At 32.9% G+C, this 13,446-nt stretch overlaps 2 protein-coding genes across 2 annotated transcripts in view; both read right to left on the bottom strand.

Annotated features, from left to right (window-relative positions):
- The window catches only part of LOC128675191 (MOXD1 homolog 1-like), a 44,630-nt gene extending 36,821 nt beyond the window's left edge, over positions 1 to 7,809 (bottom strand). The window contains exon 1 of the mRNA XM_053754434.1: positions 7,627 to 7,809. The gene's annotated coding sequence lies outside the window, so the exon portion shown is untranslated. The remainder of the gene's footprint in view (positions 1 to 7,626) is intronic.
- Positions 7,810 to 9,224: 1,415 nt separating this feature from the next.
- Positions 9,225 to 9,962, bottom strand: LOC128675624 (uncharacterized). The gene has a single exon (XM_053755146.1). The coding sequence runs from the start codon at positions 9,960 to 9,962 to the stop codon at positions 9,225 to 9,227; it is 738 nt and encodes a 245-aa protein (XP_053611121.1).
- Positions 9,963 to 13,446: the final 3,484 nt, after the last annotated feature.

Raw genomic sequence — 13,446 nt, 5'->3', positions numbered from 1 at the left:
AATATAAATAAAAAAGTTACAACACATATCCGTGCATTCCTACTTTCCTATTGAATTCTCAAGAAGGCGGACAAGGCATAAAATGCTTGGCATACTTTTAAAGGTATTTTTCATAAATCTACCGATTGCTACCAAAGGTTTTTTTAAATTGTTTTGTATCCTTGATAGAGAATCCATTGAAAATATGCATATCAAGTAACATATTAGTTAAGATGTAATTGCAAGTATAGATTACTTGCATGTATCTCAAAAATACCTGCAGTGGATAGCAATCTCTTCTGGCGAACATAAATCTGTCAAGAAAAGGAATCCTTTTATTTGGCTTAGAAGTCCGTTGGGTAGACGTTGATCGCACACCGTGGTGCACTTTTATCCTTCATTTGTCTTTTTTCCAATTTTTACTCTGCGCAAATACTTCTAGTAAGAAAATATCTTTAGTAAAAGCCTTTTCAATTGAAAGATGATGGACGTACTAACAATGAACACAATTTGAAATCGGAATTCGAATGAAAATGAAATTGAAATCGAATAGGATCCAAAACAACCAAAAAAAGGGAATCAAAGAAAGTAAATCTAATAGAAAATTCCACAAGATTTTAACAAGTTTATACAAAATGTTATCTTATAATTTTTTCGGGCACGTTTTTGTGATAAAGCTTTTCTCGCAAGTCAAGGCTGAATGATTCATTGTACGAGCTCAACGAAAAACCTTTGGAATATTTTCTAACGCCAGTTCATTGATCCCACAAATCAAGTGGAACGGACTTATCGTCATTTTTTTTTAAACAAAAAAAAAAAGGCAAACACTCGCACCCCGAATACAAAGATAAAATTAGTTCCACTTATTACGAATCGTTGTTTTTAACTGAATCATAGTCAGCGGCACTAAACCTGTTAATACGGCACTTCCTCCAAAAAAGATTAAAACTGGCACCGAAGAATGTAATTGGTTCGACTACCTAATGTAAAAAAACGGGTCCGAAAATATTTTTGAAAATGAAGACTCAGTCCTTATGACTAAGACACACTTCAAAACTATTAAATAAGTTGGTAGGCAAATTACGTGCACTCAATGCAAAAAAAGTTCCCAGACTTTTATCTGTAGTGAGATTTGATTTATAAACACAAGAGATTTTCTTACTAATCACAGTTAGATAAACTTGACAACTGATTTATAGTTTCTTGATGAATGATAAAACTCCAGTCACTTAGGAGATGTAGATATTAGATATACAGAATAAAGTGATTTTCAAATATTATGTTAAATTATATAGCATGAAGTTCGATCATAACTGAATAAGTTTATGAAGCTATTGGACATGAAGCTAAGTGACAACTATACGTCAGATAAACTCAGAACTATACAAACTTCATTAAGGTTTGTTTCTAAACTCCATTCTCGTAAGTTTAATAATTTATTACTGTAATATTATCAACGGATCATTAATTTGCATAATTATCACAGATAAATTCTACAAATCTCTACCTAATTCAAGACTTTTTAAAAATTCACACGTCCCACTAGCGACTGCATCATTAATATCAATTCACACTACATAAGCGCTAATTACTTGAATCCAAACAGTTATATTATACGACATCCGACTAACAAATGTTGGAGATCAGTCAAGTTCACGACACGACAGAACCGGTCACGACATGTCTTGTTATTATATTGTATGACTAACAAACATACAAGATGTTCATTCATTACTAGCTAATTTATGAATTTGTTTACATAGAGTTGTTTATTCATAGAGACGTGATTATGAACACAGAAATTATTTCAGATGAAGATATATAAAACTAGCTAAGTAGTAAAGGTCAGTTGTTAACTTTGTGTCAATATAATTGAACATTAACATGACGATACAAAGACTATTGAAAACATAAAGAAAACTTTAATCCCGGTGAAGACATAAAGGTCACTATTATAAACTGCAAGCAGTAACTGAATAAGTACTGTATGAAAAAGCCGTTACGCTCGTTGACACAGAATAGAAAACTGCAGGTGTACCTTCCCCTAAGCTACATAGCAGGAGGGCCACGAAGGGCGAAACAAAACAGAAAGTACTAGAACTAGAAACCCTTGACCTTGAAAAGTCTAGAGGTCTTTGGCGTCACAATATACGAATTACGCGTGCAATTTACTACGGAGCTGAAGATAATGGGGCTATAAGAGAATGTGCAATTTCACCTTTCCGACCCCTTGTATACGTTCAGTCATTATCTATTAAAGTACGCAGTAAAGATGTAAGCCAAGTGACTTTGGTAGTCTATCGTTAGAGCTATTCTACGCCAGAGCAGGATTTTATGAGAAATTTAATGAAATTATGTTAAATAATGAAAGGTTAATTCATAGAAATAAATTAGACTGAAGTAATTATGAAATCTGCACTAATAAAATAGGTTTACGACACAGTTACGACTACAGACAAGTCAGTAAAACTCGAGCGATGTTGATTACTGAACGGAAGCTCTATTTTCAAATCGAAATTATCTTTACAAGCTAATTATATGGGAATAGGCCTGAATAATTTATTTAATAAGCATCGACAATAAATTTTATTGATTTTTTACAGCAGGCGTCATAAATTCTTCTGGTTGCTCTATAAGTTATTAAGTATATAATAAATACATATTTTTTTATTGTTTTATTACAAACTTCTTTTACGGGTCTAGTGGAAGAAATTTCTATATAAATGTGTAGTACCTTTGTACTTAGTTTCATTTATTAGTTTTATATTAACACTTTTATGTTGTGTACATAAATAAAAACAATTGCAAGAGCTTACCAGTATTAACTGATAAGCTCTTGCAATTGTTTTATATTAGGTCGATGAGTTTCTAAAATTTTGTAGGTAGGTATGTGACATATTCTTTATTCGTAAAAATTCCAACGCCAATTTGTCCTAAAAACATCACATTTTCACCAAAAGGTGTATTAATGTAATGTTATGAAAGCCACATTCGTAACATTATATTAATACATTTTATTTGGAGATTTTAATGAGTGTTTAATTTTTATTTTTCAAAAATTTTAAATTCGACTTTTGCTTTGTCATCAAAACTATGGTGGTAGAAGACCATAAAACATTTTTCTAACGTTGCCGTATCCTTGTTATCATTAGCACCTCTATAACTCCCACGCGTTTCCAAATACCGCTCCTGGGAAACGATGCTGATGTAAATTGGAGACTTACTCAAGAACAAACTAATTTATACTGGGAGAATACAGAATTCAGCTATATTAATGGAATAAAATTCTAAGTAGTCACGTCCATGCTCTGAATTTGGCAAAAGTTATGACGTTAAAGTATTTTATCTCGGAGTTCAAAACATTTCAATTAATATTGAATGTTAATTATCTTGAGCACTAGTAAGTTATTAATTACCCACATAATTACCTAAAAATCAAGCAAGTACCTAAAACATATGACGAGATTGAACGACTTATAAGCTTCAGAAATAGGGATCAGAAAGAGCTAAAGATATTTATATATTGATTTTAGAAAGACGTCATATTTTTCTTCTTTATCAGTGATAGAAGCTAAATAATTGTATTTATTACAGATCCAGATACACTCTTTATGTATAGATAAAGAATTGGTGTTTGTAAGCCAACATAGACTATTCAGCAGCACTCTAGAAACACACATTCTAAACACAGCATTCTAGAAATTGATGGGCAAACTCAACATACATTCCAATGTGAATCAACGTATTATATTGCGTAGTTTATATTTTAGCTTTTTATCACCGCAAGGAAGAATCAGCAATGTACGTTGTATTTGAAGATGCAGAGCAACTTTCGGAGAATTTTTAACCAATTTCAGCCTCCAATTCGCAACATTCCATTCCACTGTGATTGTCCTCAAGAATCGAGACCGCCCGGCGCAATCAGAGCAATAGTTATTCGGTCAGACAGACCGCTTGGCACTTTTGGAATCCTTCGCTAAATCTGTAGGTGTCTCTGTACTTGTAGTGGCAATTGCTTGAATAATCAAATCAGGAGATTTATGTGGGCAATCAAGGACAATTTCCGTTTAGTCACCGTTGGGATTTTGTTTACAGATCGCATTGAATAACTCAAATTCGGTGGGAGACTTTAACCTCGAATACAATTTGTGAAGATATTTTGATTACAAAAGATTTATTCATACTGTATTTCGAACTATTCATTGCATCTGCCATATCATATTTCGACTTTTTCAGACGGCGCTGACCTAAGAAACATTTATGCCAGTAACAACATACCTACAACCCCTATGACTAACTTTAGGCACATACATTACACGTAGTGTTTCCCCGAAGGTAATAAACTGGACACAGCGTCGTAACTCCGTGTCAGTGTTGCCATAAACAAGCAATGCGAATGCACATTTAAAATAAATAGTTTCTCAAGCTTTTCTATAAAATCTTATTCGGCTTTCTCACTACTAAACAAAGGAACTACCAAGTAGAGTAACTACCTATATTGGTTTTGAGGAATCCTCCCACGTAAATACCTATGGGTCGAAGCCCTGTTATGGTTAACCAAAAACTAGTTGAAGAAAAGGACAAGATTAACATCTTCAATTTGAAGTTCCATGCATAGTTCCTCAGTGGAAAATAATACACGTCTACCTATCGTATAATACAAATACTGAAAGCTTACCGATAACGTTTTTTTGCAATGAATTTTATAAAATCAACTAATTTATTATTTAAAAGCAACATATTTTAGAAGGGCCAAACGCTAACAGAAAGTAATTAACTTAAGACATAAGTTGCACCTAAAACACAAGAGTTGTTAATAAACCTAATTGCCTAGGACATAAGGCATATTGTGCTGCAGCTACACCTACAGTGAGTCACACGCTTGTTATTTAGGCATGCACTGGGAACTAAAAATATCGTACCTATTGAAATGAAACTTGCGGGGGTCGAGGCCGTGGAGTCAACGCCACCATCACTTGGGGCTCTATGAAATCATGATTTTCTGGATTTTTGCCCCACCAGATTACACCAGGTTACCTAACCAAGAGCACAATCGGTCGCGGGAAATATGTAGAGCTAAGGTAGGTCAGTAGCCCGTCTGGTCCAGCGTCAGATAGTAGGTAATAATAACTATACTCTCATTTTAATTTTACAACCGATATAGGTAGGTACCTATGTGTCAAATCGTCGACCAATGGTAATAAAGCGATAGACCCAACGTCTAGGTGGTGTGATGATCTGTATCCGGTGCTCAGAAAACCTATCCTATATTTGGAAAAACCGCCCAAATTTCGCGACTAGCGCTACATAATGACCACTGTCACGGTCACAAATAAATCAGTCGGATATTTTATTTCAATGACACTAATTAATAAGCTTTTCACACGAACTTACTCTTTATTATGCCGGACGTACACTATCAGCAAACAGTTCGCCAAAATTTGCGGTTTCGACATATTACATACATGTTATTTTTACTTATTGCGTGTTTATTATTGATTTTTGGCTTTTCTTTGCGGTAAATACAAGTTGGCATACAAACTATACATTGTAAGTTCACTAGCGTCGGCATCTGAGTTCGCCGATATGTGTAACCGGATTAGCCGGGATTACTTAGGTACTTATATGGTGAAAAATACAATTGTCACAGATTAAAATTTAGTAACTACCAACCAAGTTGTCAATAAAAGTAATTTTCAACATTATTTTTATTGCCTTTTCTATGATTTTACAACTGAAACATACCTCCAAAATAAACATAGTTTATTACCATAACGCTAATTTGTCTTAAACTGCGGGTAAAGAAATGAAGTTGAGGAATTTCGTTCATAATCCTGTGGTTTTTATGGACACAGGAAGTCATATTTAACTTCTTTGACCGCGAACAACCAAGGAAGAAATACCTTTGGCGGGTGTAAATAAACAAACTCAGAGATTTCTTAACTAAAATCGAGTAGGTTAGTTACCTATGTAATGAACTTTTCAAGGAATAGTTTCGGATTAATCCTAATCCTAAAATAATTACTATACCTTAATAAAAGTAAGCTTGTTACGTCATACGCTTGATCTCAATCAACCAATCTTCTTGATTTTTGGCATAAGTACCTACCTACAAATAGTTACGAGCACGGAGAAGAATATAGGGTGGTAGGTACCTGTCCTATTGTTCCCGTGAGAAATAGACGCAGGAGAAGTCGCGGTCAGAAGCCAGTAATAAATTATCTGCTTACCAGTTTTATAATGATATAATCAAATGAGACTGTCCCATTATTTATTGTCCTTTTAGTCACAATAGTAAAGTGACTGTTTACCTTATCTGACGCAGTTACTGCGACCAGTTCATAACGAGCGATAGTTTTGTTTACTTTAGTCTGTAAGAATATTACCTAACTAGATAGGTACTTATTTCTTTTATACATGGTACACAGGTACACCTACCTACCGTAAATTAGTTAAATCTTTGTGAGTACTATAGGTATAAATTCTCATGATTAATGGTCAGCGAAAAGTAGGTAACTAGATAGGTACCTATCTAGTTACCTACTAGTTACTACCTTTTATGTAGGCACGGCACCCTCCCTACCTGCTTAGATTTCCGTTTAGTTTAGTTTTATTTTATAGTTAATAAGTAGGTAGGTACCTGGCACCTGCTTGGTTGGGCTTAGATTTGGACCATTTTACCTATATTGCGACACCTGTAAAGCATTGATAGCTGACAGGCAACAACAGCATCTCCAAAAATATTGTCTGTATTGACACCAAGCACGCAACCGGTCATAAAATCACAGAAGTTTATATTTCCCCCCCCTGGCTTCGGTACGTCTCATCACATAAATATGACACAGCGGGCCCACCTCTAACCATACAGGACGATAGGTAGTTTAGTAGTTTATTTTTTAACCTTTTGATGACATGTCCATGTTTTTTTGCCTAGCTGTTAAAGGACGATAGGATAAGGAAGTTAGGTAGGTACCTACCTATTTTATTTTATTGTTCGGTAGGTAGGTAAGTAGGTATTCTCCAAAACGGCAGCCTAGTTACAATCCAACATAAGTACCTAGGACTTACCTATTAGGTATATAGGTATTTTGAGTTCGTTTTTGAGAAAAATGTGGCATTTTATGGAGACTGTACATACCTATAAGGGTCAGTAATTATTGGTCTTGTTATGTTCGACTTGCGGAGTCTCGCCAGTTTTGGGAACAGACAGAACCAATCTCATTTATATAATTCTTTGCTAGTAGATTTATAAGAACTTCTGGCTCTTTTATTAGATAAGGTTGGAAATGAATTGGCTGTGTAGCATAAAATATAGAATCTACCATCTACCAATTTCGAAAAATTATGTACCCTCCAAGAAAACGTCGAATAAATAATTCCGAAAGCTGGAATAATGCGTCATAAATAGAAAAGAAAATTATGATCATCGAGATGATCAATCCTTCGTCCAATGTACTACTAACCTATCTATATCAAAACACATTGTTACAAAAATTTGTCTAGTTTTACGGAATTTACGGTTCGTTAGGTTCCAAATAAAACGATTTTGATAAAAAAGAACGAAGATCCTATTGGATAAAATCAGTGCCGGGCGCCGGCCGGCGAGGCAGGCATGCGAAAAAGTACGATAAAAATGACAATACTTACTTGCTTTCAAATCAACCAAGGTCAGCTACGAATAAAAACTTCCTTCTAATTAAAACAACAGAATATCTGAAAGTATTTGGCACAAAATGTTCACTTGTTTATTTACGTTCGTGTGACAGTGCGAACACGGCGCATGCGCGACACAACACTCTCGAACCGCGGTCAGCGCAAAACTGACTGAATGATTGAGCTAACGAACGAACGAATCGGCAACCGAAAAAGCGAAAAGGTGGTAATGTTGAATGAACAAAGTGAGCGAGATGCCATTAATAGCTGTTTCTCTGTCTGTCTTGCGAGGCAAGCAAAGAGACTGGTAGTATTATTGTATTTCATTATAGGTAACTTCTTATTTTGTATGTTACACATTTTATCTGATTTTAAAACTAAAAATGGATTTACATCTGACTTTTAAACATGTAGGAATTTTTACCAGTCTCGCGATTTTCTCAACTAGCAGTAGTTGTCAAGTTCCGTAGTAAGTTATAGTATGTTATCATCATGGAATATTAGGATTACCTAAATTGATTCATTTATATTAAATAATTTTATAAATTCTATTTTGTATTACATTCCATTAAAATATCAACTATGAATTGTGATGATCTTACCTAAACTTCACAGCTGACATCAAAAAAAAGAATGATCCTACAAAGAATTTTATAAATAGCCAAGAAAAAAAGAATATCTTCAAAACAGTACAGACGTCGGCAATTTTTGAATGCACACTACAGCATTGCACAACAGTAATAAGAAAAACAAATTATGTATTTTTAACTTTATGAACACTGGTTTAAGGCAGTAAATAGCTTGTAGATCTAAACTTAGGTGTGGGGTAGCTCTTTTATTTTTATACAGGATATCCTGCCGTAGCTAGAGATGGGCAGGTGGGTAAATATTGGGTAGGTAAAAAGTGATAAATACCAGTAGAAAGGGTAAAAATTAAAAAATACCCATTTATACCAGGTTTTCATTAAAAATACCGGGTAAGAATTTAATATTGCCTTTAAAAATTAGTAAGATATTACTTTATTGGCTTAACCTTTTGCCATTCAATATAAGATTTATATTTAGAATGAAACGAACAAATATATATATTATATACTCTTTAATCATCATAAATATTTCTATAAAATATATATTCCAATAAAATTTGTACTTATCAACAAATATTATGTCACACTTTTTTAATTTTTGGGATGCACGATCTATGTGTTCACTTAGATTTTTATAGGATATAGATATGTAACACAATACCAACAATCTAAAGCAAGTAAATTTTTACTATAAAAAATATTTCGATTTTAGTTTTAAAGTAAAAATGCAATATGCATAGTAATAATAAAAACAAATAATCACAAATATCCATTTACCGCATAAACATACGCATAATTACTATAAATCTTGTAATATCACACACATCAAAATCAAATCACAGTCTTCTTTTTGACATTTAAAATATAATCAATAATATTAACAACATATCAACAATACTAACATATATCTCCTCTAATAGAACTAATTTAGTAGGTTGATATGGCACTGTTTTAGACATATAAAATAAAATCTGAATCAAATTTAAAATACCCATTATATCTATGTCAGTCTTCATTACTGCTACTATTACTACTACCACAGTCAAAAAATTCTATATTATATTCTGGTGATCTTATTATTAAGGCATTATCTACTCTAGTGGAGTTATAGTGACTTTCGTCCAAGCTTTCGTCTTCACTACCTGTTTGTTCAGTGTTTTGATCATAATCTGGAGTCCATGGACCAGGAGAGTCACTGGCTTCAGATCGCACGGTTTCATTGTATTTGTGAAGCAGATCCCAGTTATAAGAAGCGAAAGTAAGTTTAGCTGCTCTTTCGGTAGTTAAGCGATTTCTTTTTTTAGAATTAATATGACCATGCTTGCTAAAGGATCGCTCTGTGGCCGCAGATGTACATGGTGCAGTTAAAATACGTACTGCTATTTTACTTAAGTTTTTAGATGAACAAAGTCCCTTCCACCATGTAATAGGAGTTATATTTTCGACTTTTTCCCAAAGAAATTGCTTTCTCCAAAATCCATCTCTGGCCTTGTAATTGGCTAAATCTGTCATAACATTTATATTCTGGGTTTGGGCCATTGTTTCTATAAATTCCATTGCTTCCAGGTCTTCGTCGTCATTCAAGATTAACCCTTGAGTTTTGGGGTCCAAAAGATAAGCCGCTAAATGTATAGGTTTTATACAGTCTTTCGTTCTTTTATCGACTGCATTAAAAATTTTTTTCTTGTCTGCGTTGCTAATTATTTTAACTTTCGGTAAAATGAACTCTAATTTTGACTTCATGTCTTTAAATATAGGAAAGACATTGTGTATATTACATTGGTTTCCTTCTAGTTTAAAAATTAGGTACCTGGTACATATTAACACAACCGATGCGTGGTGCATGCAAAACAAAATGGCGAACCTGTAACCTCTTAACAACATCAACTCAACTATCCCCACCACTTTCCAACTTACCCGACAAAGAGATGAGACAGAGACAGCACTATTGTTAATGTTCTTTTGTTCTACTGATAACGAAATGTCTGGATATGTTAAACGATGACGGTTTTACTCAAAAAACCAGTATAACGTTTGGTTTCTTTATTTAATAAGAACTATATATCTGTCAAAATACAATATTTTAAATTACATATATATAGATTTAAATTTTTACCCCGGAATTTTATTCATAGACATTTTATATTACGGTTCTGTTCACTTTCCATGGAAACAAATACAAAATTGTTTCGAAAAAGCAGGTCAAAAGAAATTTTCCATCAACATGTTTACAATAAATACTCTTTTAAATACTGTATTTTGGAAGTATATATATATTTATCAATTTCGGTTATTTAGTTGGGAAACTCTGTTGAAACCCGTTTTTTAACTGATTTTAATTTATACCCGGTATAAATTCAAAACGGGTGGGTAAATATAGTAATAAATGGGAATTTAACCAAGTCTCAGGTTTTTACCGGGTAGATGCCCATCTCTAGCCGTAGCCGTTTCCGAACATACGGTTCATTAGGGCTGATGTCGAGTTATAAAAAAACCAGCACGTATACCCAGACAAGTGATCCAGAAAAAACGGGGTGTAAGAATATTAGATTCGATATCTTACCCCACCTTCCTGTAAACGTCACAAAATTTTATAAATGTAAGTAGGTAGAGCGGTACAGCATAAAGATTCGGAGTCCGTAGTTTTGATGTTATATTTTGACTATTTCTAACTAGAACAAATAAATAGTAATAAATAAACGTCTAAAGAAATCTTAGTCAACGTCAGACACGACAAACAAGATCTGTCTGTGGAGAGGACAAATTAATATTGAAACCATGGAATTAGTAGGTACCTACTACGAGTACTTACTTAATCCATTACTGAAACAGTAAAAGTTATTACTTACCTATGACCTGGTGTAAAGTCAGTCAAATTGTTACAGAGTTGATTTTTTACAATAAAATATATGATTTAACTTTGATGTTAATAGACTCATAATACCTAAACTGAGTAACAAATATACAAATTTCAAATATGCCAATTTGTCAACATAACAAACTTACTTTTTTTACGAAAAAGCAAACATCCTTCCATAGAAGATGACCATTTATTTTTCAAGTATGTAAACAAAAGGACACCCTCTCGAAAGGGTTTAAGAGGCTTCCCTTGGGGTAACACTCGAAACGCAATCATTAGTACCATAAAAGTCTATAACGTTTTTGCTACTGAATTCCTAAAACGGCATTCTTTTGTATTAGATTTATCTCAATACAAGCACTTATAAATGCATTTCAGCATCTACGCCATTTGATAATTACTTATCAATCATTAAAATCAAAAGCGCTCAAACTAAAAAGTGAATTTTAAAACAAGAATTTTAGGGAAAACTTAAAATTTGTTGCATACCCATAATTTATCTATACTGTATTTATACCGTAGCAAATAAAATTGCCATAAAAGCAATGAACTTCATGTGAAGGTCGCTCAAATTGTTGGTGTGTGAATACGAATTTATGTAAATTGAAATAGACAATTATAATTATGGGTGAATGGCCCAGTAATAGGCAGTGAAGAACTAGCCATTATTGGCTTAAATATTACCCCATTGTGTTTCTCATATCTATATAATGACGTCAATAGAAATTAAAAGTTAGAGTTGCTTGTTTTTAAATATTTTTATTAAGCCACAACAACAATAAGAACAATGAAAAAATACATTTACAGATCATTAGAGTAAATATTGTACAATTAACAAACGGTGTTACTTTAGTTAAAAATAGAATATTTTTATTTTTTTTTATAATTTGTCCAGATCGACTTATAGTGTAATATATAAAAGAGGCTAAGTACTTATCAATCTGAATTACGCTTAAATATTCAATAAAATGAAAAAAAAAAATTCGTACTTAACCTGTATCATCAAGATTTTGTATTCTGTTAGGACGATCCCGTTCATATTTCAAAATTATGCAACATTCGATACCGCACCGATATTTTTACTTTTGTCAGAATCGCAAGAATTTTTACCTGGCAAGTGCATTGTTAAAATCCTCTGTACAGAATCTATTCAGAACGTATGTTCCTTTTCCCATTCATTCGAACGTATATTTTCACGTATCTTAATAAAATAAAATAGTATTTTGGGAACACACAAATTATTTTGTTTTAGAAGATTTATTTATAAGTACTTAGAAAAATAAGAGATTGAAAAACAGAAAATAAATGCATATCCCATGTCATACTGCTTATTATCTATTCCATGAGATGAATATGGAATATTTAAATGTTAAAGCAGTCAGGAACGGTCAATTTTCGTTATTTTTTTTTCATGAATAACATCGAAACTGTTTTACAAAAAAATACAATAAATACTTCAAGATTTTTCACAAATTTCTATGTTTTATAGAATACTGCTGAAATTTCTATACTGACATGAGTTATGTGTAGCCAGCTATCGGGCACGACTCTAGTAGGAAACAATTCTAAGACAGCGTGATGCCGTCTTTGGAGAAAGGCAATCAATAAAATCCCGATCTTTCTATTCCCTTTCACAAGATAGTCATAAGATCCGAATATTAAGTATAGAATTAATTAATATAGAGACTCTATTTTACGTTTTTGACTTACGGTAGAATATACTAGACGGACGTGGAAATATACACTACTTATGACATAAGATGATACTTAATAGTAGGTTACTATCATAAACCCGGACAGCTCCTTAAATTGTTTCAATCGCCTTCTTTTGTCTCTTTCAGATGAACACAAAGGAAAAGTAATAAAGCGATTGGATTCACCACTCACTTTAGCGATTGTAAGAAGTGATTTTATACATATTGTTGTATAGCACGCAAATCAATGACTTGAGAATAATGCTCTTAACCAATAAGGATAGTGGACGAAACAAATTGTTCCTTAGATAAATAGTGGTAGTGTCCGGACCGGATATCAATTTCTTTATATTTTTTTTCCCAATTTTAAAGGACATATTTAGAATAAACCTTTCTGTTTCAATAGTATTTTTGGAGAATACATTGTAGATAGGTACTTAGTACCTAAGTAAATAAAAATGTTTGAGAACCAGTGACTGCACTTGATTTCCATTCATTAAAAAATATATTAAATTGCACTGAAGAAATTAATTTGTATTCCATATCATTATAACGAAAAAAATACATTTATAGATTATTCTATTATACTGGGACTAACACTTCTGTGGTGTGGTGATTTTGTGAGATTACCACAATGGGTTGGTTTGTTCCAATTGAATGAACAACTAAATTG

The sequence above is a fragment of the Plodia interpunctella genome, chromosome 14, assembly GCF_027563975.2.
Source record: "Plodia interpunctella isolate USDA-ARS_2022_Savannah chromosome 14, ilPloInte3.2, whole genome shotgun sequence".
In the NCBI taxonomy this organism is placed as follows: Eukaryota; Metazoa; Arthropoda; class Insecta; order Lepidoptera; family Pyralidae; genus Plodia; species Plodia interpunctella.
Note: the sequence above shows the minus strand (reverse complement) of the source record. Positions and strands in the feature narration are given on the sequence as shown.

Excerpts from the sequence above, each read along its gene's own strand:
- LOC128675624 (XM_053755146.1), bottom strand. The coding sequence starts at position 9,962 with ATGAAGTCAAAATTAGAGTTCATTTTACCGAAAGTTAAAATAATTAGC.